This window comes from Oncorhynchus mykiss, chromosome 10 (genome assembly GCF_057628025.1).
Source record: "Oncorhynchus mykiss isolate SJ-2025 chromosome 10, ASM5762802v1, whole genome shotgun sequence".
Lineage (NCBI taxonomy): Eukaryota > Metazoa > Chordata > Actinopteri > Salmoniformes > Salmonidae > Oncorhynchus > Oncorhynchus mykiss.
Window position 1 is genome coordinate 84,451,531 of NC_143031.1, and position 13,035 is coordinate 84,464,565.

At 46.3% G+C, this 13,035-nt stretch overlaps 1 protein-coding gene across 6 annotated transcripts in view; it reads right to left on the reverse strand.

The window, feature by feature from the left end:
* The window catches only part of LOC110514270 (wolframin), a 40,580-nt gene that overhangs the window by 13,129 nt on the left and 14,416 nt on the right, over positions 1 to 13,035 (reverse strand). For 4 of the 6 annotated variants that reach the window (XR_016483981.1, XM_090188207.1, XM_090188204.1 and 1 more), the window contains exons 4-12: positions 12,886 to 13,030; positions 10,424 to 10,597; positions 9,159 to 9,215; positions 8,624 to 8,742; positions 4,332 to 4,421; positions 3,916 to 4,161; positions 2,883 to 3,048; positions 2,707 to 2,819; positions 1,840 to 2,003 (exon numbers count right to left, since the gene is read on the reverse strand). Coding sequence is in view for 5 of the 6 variants with exons in the window: in XM_090188207.1 (XP_090044333.1) it covers positions 1,840 to 2,003; positions 2,707 to 2,819; positions 2,883 to 3,048; positions 3,916 to 4,161; positions 4,332 to 4,421; positions 8,624 to 8,742; positions 9,159 to 9,215; positions 10,424 to 10,597; positions 12,886 to 13,030 (1,274 nt within the window). In the remaining variant the exon portion in view is untranslated. The remainder of the gene's footprint in view (positions 1 to 1,839; positions 2,004 to 2,706; positions 2,820 to 2,882; positions 3,049 to 3,915; positions 4,162 to 4,331; positions 4,422 to 8,623; positions 8,743 to 9,158; positions 9,216 to 10,423; positions 10,598 to 12,885; positions 13,031 to 13,035) is intronic. The other 2 variants (XM_090188208.1, XM_090188205.1) reach the window with 1 other exon arrangement.

Below are 13,035 nucleotides of genomic sequence, written 5' to 3' on the forward strand. Positions count from 1 at the left end.
GAGAGGAGGGATGGGTGGTGAGGAGAGGAGAGGAGAGGAGAGGAGAGGAGAGGAGAGGAGAGGGAGGAGAGAGGGAGGAGAGAGTGGGGGATGAGAAACCAACATGTTACGGTGAAGCCGCAAACAGCATATTTATGCCTGGATGACTTAGGCTTTACAGTATATTTATGCCTGGATGACTTAGGCTTTACAGCATATTTATGCCTGGATGACTTAGGCTTTACAGCATATTTATGCCTGGATGACTTAGGCTTTACAGTATATTTATGCCTGGATGACTTAGGCTTTACAATATATTTATGCCTGGATGACTTAGGCTTTACAGTATATTTATGCCTGGATGACTTAGGCTTTACAGTATATTTATGCCTGGATGACTTAGGCTTTACAGTATATTTATGCCTGGATGACTTAGGCTTTACAGTATATTTATGCCTGGATGACTTAGGCTTTACAGTATATTTATGCCTGGATGACTTAGGCTTTACAGTATATTTATGCCTGGATGACTTAGGCTTTACAGCATATTTATGCCTGGATGACTTAGGCTTTACAGTATATTTATGCCTGGATGACTTAGGCTTTACAGTATATTTATGCCTGGATGACTTAGGCTTTACAGTATATTTATGCCTGGATGACTTAGGCTTTACAGTATATTTATGCCTGGATGACTTAGGCTTTACAGTATATTTATGCCTGGATGACTTGGGCTTTACAGTATATTTATGCCTGGATGACTTGGGCTTTACAGTATATTTATGCCTGGATGACTTGGGCTTTACAGTATATTTATGCCTGGATGACTTAGGCTTTTCAGTATATTTATGCCTGGATGACTTGGGCTTTACAGCGACAACATTCTAACGGAAAATGACTTCGCTACTCTTCCTATATGGAGTAGAAAGCTCACATGGAATGTGAACGTTCACAAACCATTCCCTTGTCGAACACACAGCAGATGTGACTCCATTTATCTATTTTCCACTTAGCAGACATTCAGAGAGACTTCCAGGAGCAGGTAGGGATGCCTTGCTCAAGGACACGTCAACAGATTTTTCAACTTGTCGTCAGCTCAGGGATTCGATCCAGCTACCTTTTGGTTGATAGACCAAGAGTCCAACCGCTAGGATAACTAACGCCATATTCCATAGTGCTCACCTGAAGAACAGGAAGTAGAGGTAGAGGTACTGACCTGAAGAACAGGAAGTAGAGGTAGAGGTACTGACCTGAAGAACAGGAAGTAGAGGTAGAGGTACTGACCTGAAGAACAGGAAGTAGAGGTAGAGGTACTGACCTGAAGAACAGGAAGTAGAGGTAGAGGTACTGACCTGAAGAACAGGAAGTAGAGGTAGAGGTACTGACCTGAAGAACAGGAAGTAGAGGTAGAGGTACTGACCTGAAGAACAGGAAGTAGAGGTAGAGGTACTGACCTGTAGAACAGGAAGTAGAGGTAGAGCTTCTGACCTGAAGAACAGGAAGTAGAGGTAGTGGTACTGACCTGAAGAACAGGAAGTATAGGTAGAGGTACTGACCTGAAGAACAGGAAGTAGAGGTAGAGGTACTGACCTGAAGAACAGGAAGTAGAGGTACTGACCTGAAGAACAGGAAGTAGAGGTACTGACCTGAAGAACAGGAAGTAGAGGTACTGACCTGAAGAACAGGAAGTAGAGGTAGTGGTACTGACCCGAAGAACAGGAAGTAGAGGTAGAGGTACTGACCTGTAGAACAAGAGGTAGAGGTGGAGGTACTGACCTGTAGAACAGGTAGTAGAGGTACTGACCTGTAGAACTGGAAGTAGAGGTCCTGACCTGAAGAACAGGAAGTAGAGATACTGACCTGAAGAACAGGAAGTAGAGGTAGAGGTCTAGCAGGCAGGGCAGACTGATCTTCATCACCACTGAGTCCCCTAGTGGCAGGGTGGTGAAGGTGTGGCTCAGCATCCTCAGCAGAACAGCACTCTGGGGCAGGAGACTGGTCAGGGAACACAAAGACGTTGCCACCTACAGACAGAACCAGACACAGGACCAGCAGTAATACGTGTTATAATATATATGGTCTCTGGTCTAAAGTAGTGCACTATATAGGGAATAGGGTGCCACAGGTCTCTGGTCTAAAGTAGTGCACTATATAGGGAATAGGGTGCCACAGGACCAGCAGTAATATGTGTTATAATATATATGGTCTCTGGTCTAAAGTAGTGCACTATATAGGGAATAGGGTGCCATAGGGCTCTGGTCTAAAGTAGTGCACTATATAGGGAATAGGGCTCTGGTCTAAAATAGTGCACTATATAGGGAATAGGGTGCCATAGGGCTCTGGTCTAAAGTGGTGCACTATATAGGGAGTAGGGTGCCATTGAGATCTGGTCTAAAGTAGTGCAATATATATAGGGAATAGGGCTCTGGTCTAAACTAGTGCACTATATAGGGGATAGGGTGCCATAGGGCTCTGGTCTAAACTAGTTCACTTATATAGGGAATAGGGCTCTGGTCTAAAGTAGTGCACTATATTGGGAATAGGACTCTGGTCACTAGTAGTACACTATATAGGGAATAGGGCTCTGGTCACTAGTAGTACACTATATAGGGAATAGGACTCTGGTCACTAGTAGTACACTATATAGGGAATAGGGCTCTGGTCACTAGTATATAGGGATTAGGGTGCCTATATTGGGATTAGGGTGCCGTTTGGCCTGTGTCTGACCTCAGTGATGAGCGCCCGTTTGGCGTAGGTGGCGCCCGAGGGACTCAGGCTCTTGTAGCTGACCACCGTGAACAAGATGGCTACCGTGGACAGCTCCGAGCAGGGGATCCATCCTATAACACAGACACACTGGTTAGCCTCTTATAGACACACTACACACACACACACACACACACCTTTATCCGCGACGGGGAAGGAGAAGACAATGAAGAACACCGATATCAGGAAGTAGAGGTAGGGTTCTAGATTGTTCCAGCCAAAGTTAGACTCTGCTTGCTCCACGTCCAGGCCAGGCTCAAACCTGGTCAGCAGGGTTGTTAGGGCACTGAAGTTCTCCCACGCCTGGAGAGGAGGAGGAGGAGGAGGAGGAGGAGGAGGAGCAGGAAGAGGAGAGGAAAGGGTAATGTTAGTTTGAGGAGAGGGTAATGTTAGTTTGAGGAGAGGGTAATGTTAGTTTGAGGAGAGGGTAATGTTAGTTTGAGGAGAGGGTAATGTTAGTTTGAGGAGAGGGTAATGTTAGTTTGAGGAGAGGGTAATGTTAGTTTGAGGAGAGGAGAGGGTAATGTTAGTTTGAGGAGAGGAGAGGGTAATGTTAGTTTTAGAAGAGGAGAGGAAAGGAGAGGAACGGAGAGTAGAGGAAAGGAGAGGAGAGGAGTTGGAAAGGAGTGGAGAGGGTAATGTTAGTTTGAGGAGAGGAGAGGGTAATGTTAGTTTGAGGAGAGGGTAATGTTAGTTTGAGGAGAGGAGAGGGTAATGTTAGTTTGAGGAGAGGAGAGGGTAATGTTAGTTTGAGGAGAGGAGAGGGTAATGTTAGTTTGAGGAGAGGAGAGGGTAATGTTAGTTTGAGGAGAGGAGAGGGTAATGTTAGTTTGAGGAGAGGAGAGGGTAATGTTAGTTTGATGAGAGGAGAGGGTAATGTTAGTTTGAGGAGAGGAGAGGGTAATGTTAGTTTTAGAAGAGGAGAGGAAAGGAGAGGAGCGGAGAGTAGAGGAAAGGAGAGGAGAGGAGAGGAAAGGAGAGGAGAGGAGAGGGTAATGTTAGTTTGAGGAGAGGAGAGGGTAATGTTAGTTTGAGGAGAGGGTAATGTTAGTTTGAGGAGAGGAGAGGGTAATGTTAGTTTGAGGAGAGGAGAGGGTAATGTTAGTTTGAGGAGAGGAGAGGGTAATGTTAGTTTGAGGAGAGGAGAGGGTAATGTTAGCTGAGCTCTACCTTGCTGCTCTGGAAGATGCGTAGCGTGCAGATCACCATGGAGATGAAGGAGAGGTAGAAGACGAGGAGTGGGATGAAGAAGGCAAACAGGTCAACAGTCAGATTACTGATGATGAAGAAGAAGATGAGCGCGTTGACGTGGTGCGTGGGGATCACCGTGCTCAGCCATTGGACGCCGGCGCGAGACGCCCAATCAATGAGCTGATCCTTCACCTCGATGACCGCAGTGATAGGGTACTGCAACACCTGGAGATGGAGAGGGAGGACGGGTGAGAGAGGAGAGAGGAAGGAGGGAGGGGTGAGGGAGTGAGGGAGGGAGTAATGGTTATGGAGGGAGTGGTAGGGGTGAGGGAAGGGTGAGTATTTGAACCAATTTTGTAGAGATGTTAGCTGATTGGGTGTAATGTCATACTAACCAGGAAGTGTCGTCTGGTGTCCATCAACATGTCACTCCGACCCATCCCCCACACTCCCTTCTGAGGCTTCTTGGGGACCAGGCCACTCTGCTAATGTACAAACGCACACACACAACAGGAACACACACACAACAGGAACACACACACAACAGATGTAGTGTCATTTAGGATGCTGACTAGATGTAGTGTCATTTAGGATGCTGAACAGCTGTAGTGTCATTTAGGATGCTGACCAGCTGTAGATTAATTTAGGATGCTGACCAGCTGTAGATTCATTTAGGATGCTGACCAGCTGTAGATTCATATATGATGCTGACCAGCTGTAGTGTCATTTAGGATGCTGACCAGCTGTAGTGTCATTTAGGATGCTGGACAGCTGTAGTGTCATTTAGGATGCTGACTAGATGTAGTGTAATTTAGGATGCTGACCAGCTGTAGTGTCATTCAGGATGCTGACCAGCTGTAGATTCATTTAGGATGCTGACCAGCTGTAGTGTCATTTAGGATGCTGGTCAGCTGTAGTGTCATTTAGGATGCTGACCAGCTGTAGATTCATTTAGGATGCTGGTCAGCTGTAGTGTCATTTAGGATGCTGGACAGCTGTAGTGTCATTTAGGATGCTGACCAGCTGTAGTGTCATTTAGGATGCTGACCAGCTGTAGTGTCATTTAGGATGCTGACCAGCTGTAGTGTCATTTAGGATGCTGACCAGCTGTAGTGTCATTTAGGATGCTGACTAGATGTAGTGTCATTTAGGATGCTGACTAGATGTAGTGTCATTTAGGATGCTGACTAGATGTAGTGTCATTTAGGATGCTGACTAGATGTAGTGTCATTTAGGATGCTGACCAGCTGTAGTGTAATTTAGGATGCTGACCAGCTGTAGATTCATTTAGGATGCTGACCAGCTGTAGATTCATTTAGGATGCTGACCAGCTGTAGTGTCATTTAGGATGCTGACCAGCTGTAGATTCATTTAGGATGCTGACCAGCTGTAGTGTCATTTAGGATGCTGACCAGCTGTAGTGTTCATTTAGGATGCTGAACAGCTGTAGGGTCATTTAGGATGCTGACTAGATGTAGTGTCATTTAGGATGCTGACTAGATGTAGTGTCATTTAGGATGCTGACCAGCTGTAGTGTCATTTAGGATGCTGACCAGCTGTAGATTCATTTAGGATGCTGACCAGCTGTAGCGTCATTTAGGATGCTGACCAGCTGTAGCGTCATTTAGGATGCTGACCAGCTGTAGTGTCATTTAGGATGCTGACCAGATGTAGTGTCATTTAGGATGCTGAACAGCTGTACTGTCATTTAGGATGCTGACCAGCTGTAGTGTTCATTTAGGATGCTGACCAGCTGTAGCGTCATTTAGGATGCTGACCAGCTGTAGTGTCATTTAGGATGCTGACCAGCTGTAGTGTCATTTAGGATGCTGACCAGCTGTAGTGTCATTTAGGATGCTGACCAGCTGTAGTGTCATTTAGGATGCTGACCAGATGTAGTGTCATTTAGGATGCTGAACAGCTGTACTGTCATTTAGGATGCTGACCAGCTGTAGTGTCATTTAGGATGCTGACCAGCTGTAGCGTCATTTAGGATGCTGACCAGCTGTAGTGTCATTTAGGATGCTGACCAGATGTAGTGTCATTTAGGATGCTGAACAGCTGTACTGTCATTTAGGATGCTGACCAGCTGTAGTGTCATTTAGGATGCTGAACAGCTGTACTGTCATTTAGGATGCTGACCAGCTGTAGTGTCATTTAGGATGCTGACCAGATGTAGTGTCATTTAGGATGCTGACTAGATGTAGTGTCATTTAGGACGCTGACCAGCTGTAGATTCATTTAGGATGCTGACCAGCTGTAGATTCATTTATGATGCTGACCAGCTGTAGATTAATTTAGGATGCTGACCAGCTGTAGCGTCATTTAGGATGCTGACCAGCTGTACTGTCATTTAGGATGCTGACCAGCTGTAGTGTTCATTTAGGATGCTGACCAGCTGTAGTGTTCATTTAGGATGCTGACCAGCTGTAGTGTCATTTAGGATGCTGACTAGATGTAGTGTCATTTAGGATGCTGACTAGATGTAGTGTCATTTAGGATGCTGACTAGATGTAGTGTCATTTAGGATGCTGACTAGATGTAGTGTCATTTAGGATGCTGACCAGCTGTAGTGTCATTTAGGATGCTGACTAGATGTAGTGTCATTTAGGATGCTGACCAGCTGTAGTGTCATTTAGGATGCTGACTAGATGTAGTGTCATTTAGGATGCTGACTAGATGTAGTGTCATTTAGGACCCTGACCAGCTGTAGTGTCATTTAGGATGCTGACTAGATGTAGTGTCATTTAGGATGCTGACCAGCTGTAGTGTCATTTAGGATGCTGACTAGATGTAGTGTCATTTAGGATGCTGACTAGATGTAGTGTCATTTAGGATGCTGACCAGCTGTAGCGTCATTTAGGATGCTGACTAGATGTAGTGTCATTTAGGACGCTGACTAGATGTAGTGTCATTTAGGACGCTGACTAGATGTAGTGTCATTTAGGATGCTGACCAGCTGTAGTGTCATTTAGGACGCTGACCAGCTGTAGTGTCATTTAGGACGCTGACTAGATGTAGTGTCATTTAGGACCCTGACCAGCTGTAGTGTCATTTAGGACGCTGACCAGCTGTAGTGTCATTTAGGACGCTGACCAGCTGTAGTGTCATTTAGGACGCTGACCAGATGTAGATTCATTTAGGACGCTGACTAGATGTAGTGTCATTTAGGATGCTGACTAGATGTAGTGTCATTTAGGATGCTGACCAGCTGTAGATTCATTTAGGATGCTGACTAGATGTAGTGTCATTTAGGATGCTGACCAGCTGTAGTGTCATTTAGGATGCTGACCAGCTGTAGTGTCATTTAGGATGCTGACCAGATGTAGTGTCATTTAGGATGCTGACCAGCTGTAGATTCATTTAGGATGCTGACCAGCTGTAGATTCATTTAGGATGCTGACCAGATGTAGATTCATTTAGGATGCTGACCAGCTGTAGATTCATTTAGGATGCTGACCAGATGTAGTGTCATTTAGGATGCTGACCAGCTGTAGATTCATTTAGGATGCTGACCAGATGTAGTGTCATTTAGGATGCTGACTAGATGTAGTGTCATTTAGGATGCTGACCAGCTGTAGTGTCATTTAGGATGCTGACCAGCTGTAGATTCATTTAGGATGCTGACCAGATGTAGTGTCATTTAGGACGCTGACCAGCTGTAGATTCATTTAGGATGCTGACCAGCTGTAGTGTCATTTAGGATGCTGACCAGCTGTAGTGTCATTTAGGATGCTGACTAGATGTAGTGTCATTTAGGATGCTGACCAGCTGTAGATTCATTTAGGATGCTGACCAGCTGTAGATTCATTTAGGATGCTGACCAGCTGTAGTGTCATTCAGGATGCTGACCAGCTGTAGATTCATTTAGGATGCTGACCAGCTGTAGTGTCATTTAGGATGCTGACCAGCTGTAGTGTCATTTAGGACGCTGACCAGCTGTAGTGTCATTTAGGATGCTGACCAGCTGTAGTGTCATTTAGGATGCTGACTAGATGTAGTGTCATTTAGGATGCTGAACAGCTGTAGTGTCATTTAGGATGCTGACTAGATGTAGTGTCATTTAGGACGCTGACTAGATGTAGTGTCATTTAGGATGCTGACCAGCTGTAGTGTCATTTAGGATGCTGACTAGATGTAGTGTCATTTAGGATGCTGACTAGATGTAGTGTCATTTAGGACGCTGACTAGATGTAGTGTCATTTAGGATGCTGACTAGATGTAGTGTCATTTAGGACGCTGACCAGCTGTAGTGTCATTTAGGATGCTGACTAGATGTAGTGTCATTTAGGACGCTGACTAGATGTAGTGTCATTTAGGATGCTGACTAGATGTAGTGTCATTTAGGATGCTGACCAGCTGTAGATTCATTTAGGACGCTGACCAGCTGTAGTGTCATTTAGGATGCTGACTAGATGTAGTGTCATTTAGGATGCTGACCAGCTGTAGTGTCATTTAGGACGCTGACTAGATGTAGTGTCATTTAGGATGCTGACTAGATGTAGTGTCATTTAGGACGCTGACCAGCTGTAGTGTCATTTAGGACGCTGACTAGATGTAGTGTCGTTTAGGATGCTGACCAGCTGTAGGGTCATTTAGGATGCTGACTAGATGTAGTTTCTCCCCAGAGGCCTGTTGTGCTCTGACTCACTCTGTGTGAGTGTGTGTGTGTGTGTGAGTGCTGTACCTTCTCTCCAGAGGTTTGTGCAGGGCCCTGGCTCTGGGTAGAGCCGGTGCTGGGGGCCATGCCCTGAGTATACCTCTTAGTGATCTCTACAAAGTCATCCAAGTCAACAAACTGACCAGCTATATAGAGAGGGAGAAGAGAGAGAGAGACGAGGGGGAGAGAGAGAGAGAGAGAGAGAGAGAGAAGAGAGAGAGAGAGAGAGAGAGAGGGGAGAAAGAGAGAGAGAGGGGGGGGGTAGGGGATAGAGAGAGAGAGTAGGGGGTAGAGGGGAGAGAGAAGGAGAGAGAGAGGCGGTAGAGGGTGGAGAGAGAGAGATATAGAGAGAGAGAGATAGAAAGGGAGAGAGAGATAGAGAAAAGGGGTAGAGGGGAGAGGGGGTAGAGGGGGGAGAGAGAGAGAGAGATAGATAGAGAGAGAGAGAGAGAGAGAGAGAAAGGGAGAGAGAGAGAGAGAAAGGGAGAGATAGAGACAGAGATAGAGATGAGTCATTAAATCTTCACTTCTCTCTCTCCTTGAGAACACCACTCCCACTTACTCTCTCCAGTGACCATGTTCTCCAGGACTTTCTGGGTTTGGTCCGTGGTGGCGCCACCTGTTGGCCGACATTACAGAGTCACTTAGACTTAAAGGTGCAACACAGAACGTTCCGGAAAAGATAGTGGAATGTTTTAATAATATTTAGGATGAAAACATAGTGGAATTGTTTTAATAATATTTAGGATGAAACCATAGTGGAATTGTTTTAATAATATTTAGGATGAAACCATAGTGGAATTGTTTTAATAATATTTAGGATGAAACCATGGTAGAATTGTATTAATAATATTTAGGATGAAACCATAGTGGAATTGTTTTAATAATATTTAGGATGAAACCATAGTGGAATTGTTTTAATAATATTTAGGATGAAACCATAGTGGAATTGTTTTAATAATATTTAGGATGAAAACATAGTGGAATTGTTTTAATAATATTTAGGATGAAACCATAGTGGAATTGTTTTAATAATATTTAGGATGAAACCATAGTGGAATTGTTTTAATAATATTTAGGATGAAACCATAGTGGAATTGTTTTAATAATATTTAGGATGAAACCATAGTGGAATTGTTTTAATAATATTTAGGATGAAAACATAGTGGAATTGTTTTAATAATATTTTTGGGACCGGCATACAACATGTGTTTTGAACGCAGCCTAGTGCTGTTGCAATTCACGTAGTAGTTAGTTAGTTAGTTAGTTAGTTAGTTAGTTACCAGTTTACTGCAAAACTCATCAGCTCCAACTTGTTCCCAGAGAAAGTAACAGGGAAATGTGGAGCTCAAGGTTAAGTGTGTATCCAGGTGTGTGTGTGTATCCAGGTGTGTGTGTGTGTGTGTATCCAGGTGTGTGTGTGTGTGTGTGTATCCAGGTGTGTGTGTGTGTGTGTGTGTATCCAGGTGTGTGTGTGTGTGTGTGTGTGTGTATCCAGGTGTGTGTGTGTGTGTGTGTATCCAGGTGTGTGTGTGTGTGTGTGTATCCAGGTGTGTGTGTGTGTGTGTGTGTGTGTGTGTGTGTGCGTGCGTGCGTGTTTCCAGGTGTGTGTGTGTGCGTGTGTGTGTGTTTCCAGGTGTGTGTGTGTGTGTACATCCAGGTGTGTGTGTGTGTGTGTGTGTATCCAGGTGTGTGTGTGCGTGCGTGTGTGTGTGTATCCAGGTGAGTGTGTGTGTGTGTGTGTGTGCGTGCGTGCGTGTTTCCAGGTGTGTGTGTGTACACCCAGGTGTGTGTGTGTGTTTCCAGTATTGTGTGTGTGTGTCGTACCGTGCACAGCATTGACCTGTCCAACGTTCTCCATCATCTCAGACACCGCCATCTTCTCCTTCCTGTCGGGGTTCAGCTTCCTGAACATCATCATGGCCGCCTTCCGGACCGTCTGCTCAAACCTGCTCTCTGTCGACAGACGACGCACCTCCTCCTCATTATCTTCACCGATACCTGGGAGGTTCACACACACACACACACACACACACACACACACACACACACACACACACAGGTAGAGTAAACACACACACACACACACGCACACACGCACACACAGGACGTGGGTAACCAGTGAACTGCACAGGGTGGTATTCAGGACGTGGGTTACTACAGGCTGGTTTTCAGGACGTGGGTAACCAGTGAACCACACAGGGTGGTATTCAGGACGTGGGTAACCACAGGGTGGTATTGAGGACGTGGGTAACCACAGGGTGGTATTGAGGACGTGGGTAACCAGTGAACCACACAGGGTGGTATTCAGGACGTGGGTAACTACAGGCTGGTTTTCAGGACGTGGGTAACCAGTGAACCACACAGGGTGGTATTGAGGACGTGGGTAACCACAGGGTGGTATTGAGGACGTGGGTAACCACAGGGTGGTATTGAGGACGTGGGTAACCACAGGGTGGTATTGAGGACGTGGGTAACCACAGGGTGGTATTGAGGACGTGGGTAACCACGGGGTGGTATTGAGGACGTGGGTAACCATGGGGTGGTATTGAGGACGTGGGTAACCACGGGGTGGTATTGAGGACGTGGGTAACCACAGGGTGGTATTGAGGATGTGGGTAACCACAGGGTGGTATTGAGGACGTGGGTAACCACAGGGTGGTATTGAGGACGTGGGTAACCACAGGGTGGTATTGAGGACGTGGGTAACCACAGGGTGGTATTGAGGACGTGGGTAACCACAGGGTGGTATTGAGGACGTGGGTAACCATGGGGTGGTATTGAGGACGTGGGTAACCACGGGGTGGTATTGAGGACGTGGGTAACCACAGGGTGGTATTGAGGATGTGGGTAACCGTAGGGTGGTATTGAGGATGTGGGTAACCACAGGGTGGTATTGAGGACGTGGGTAACCAGTGAACTACACGATGGTATTGAGGACGTGGGTAACCACAGGGTGGTATTGAGGACGTGGGTAACCACGGGGTGGTATTGAGGACGTGGGTAACCACGGGGTGATATTCAGGACGTGGGTAACCACAGGGTGGTATTCAGGACGTGGGTAACCACAGGGTGGTATTCAGGACGTGGGTAACCAGTGAACTAAAGGGTGATATTCAGGACGTGGGTAACGAGTGAACTACACGATGGTATTCAGGATGTGGGTAACCATAGGGTGGTATTCAGGACATGGGTAACCACAGGGTGGTATTGAGGACGTGGGTAACCAGTGAACTAGACTATGGTATTCAGGACGTGGGTAACCAGTGAACTACAGGGTGGTATTCAGGACGTGGGTGACCACAGGGTGGTATTGAGGATGTGGGTAACCAGTGAACTACAGGGTGGTATTCAGGACGTGGGTAACCACAGGGTGGTATTCAGGACGTGGGTAACCAGTGAACTACAGGGTGGTATTCAGGACGTGGGTAACCAGTGAACTACAGGGTGGTATTCAGGACGTGGGTAACCACAGGGTGGTATTCAGGACGTGGGTAACCAGTGAACTACAGGGTGGTATTCAGGACGTGGGTAACCACAGGGTGGTATTCAGGGCGTGGGTAACCAGTGAACTACAGGGTGGTATTCAGGACGTGGGTAACCAGTGAACTACATGGTGGTATTCAGGACGTGGGTAATCAGTGAACTACAGAGTGGTATTCAGGATGTGGGTAACCAGTGAACTACAGGGTGGTATTCAGGACGTGGGTAACCATAGGGTGGTATTCAAGACGTGGGTAACCAGTGAACTACAGGGTGGTATTCAGGATGTGGGTAACCAGTGAACTACAGGGTGGTATTGAGAATGTGGGTAACCAGTGAACTACAGGGTGGTATTCAGGACGTGGGTAACCAGTGAACTACAGGGTGGTATTGAGAATGTGGGTAACCAGTGAACTACAGGGTGGTATTCAGGACGTGGGTAACCAGTGAACTACATGGTGGTATTCAGGACGTGGGTAATCAGTGAACTACAGAGTGGTATTCAGGATGTGGGTAACCAGTGAACTACAGGGTGGTATTCAGGACGTGGGTAACCATAGGGTGGTATTCAAGACGTGGGTAACCAGTGAACTACAGGGTGGTATTCAGGACGTGGGTAACCAGTGAACTACAGGGTGATATTGAGAATGTGGGTAACCAGTGAACTGCAGGGTGGTATTCAGGACGTGGGTAACCAGTGAACTACAGGGTGGTATTGAGAATGTGGGTAACCAGTGAACTACAGGGTGGTATTCAGGACGTGGGTAACACGTTAACTATAAAGTGGTATTTCTGTCCTCCTCTACCTTTCCTCTGGATCCAGCAGCGCTGTAGAAGACGGGCTGCACTCTTCCGTCCCTGCTTAGCGGCCTGCACCAGCCAATCAACTGCCAGGCGGTTATTAAGCTCCGCCTCCTTCTCCTCAGCCAACCCCAGGTAGTATCTGCCCAGCTAAA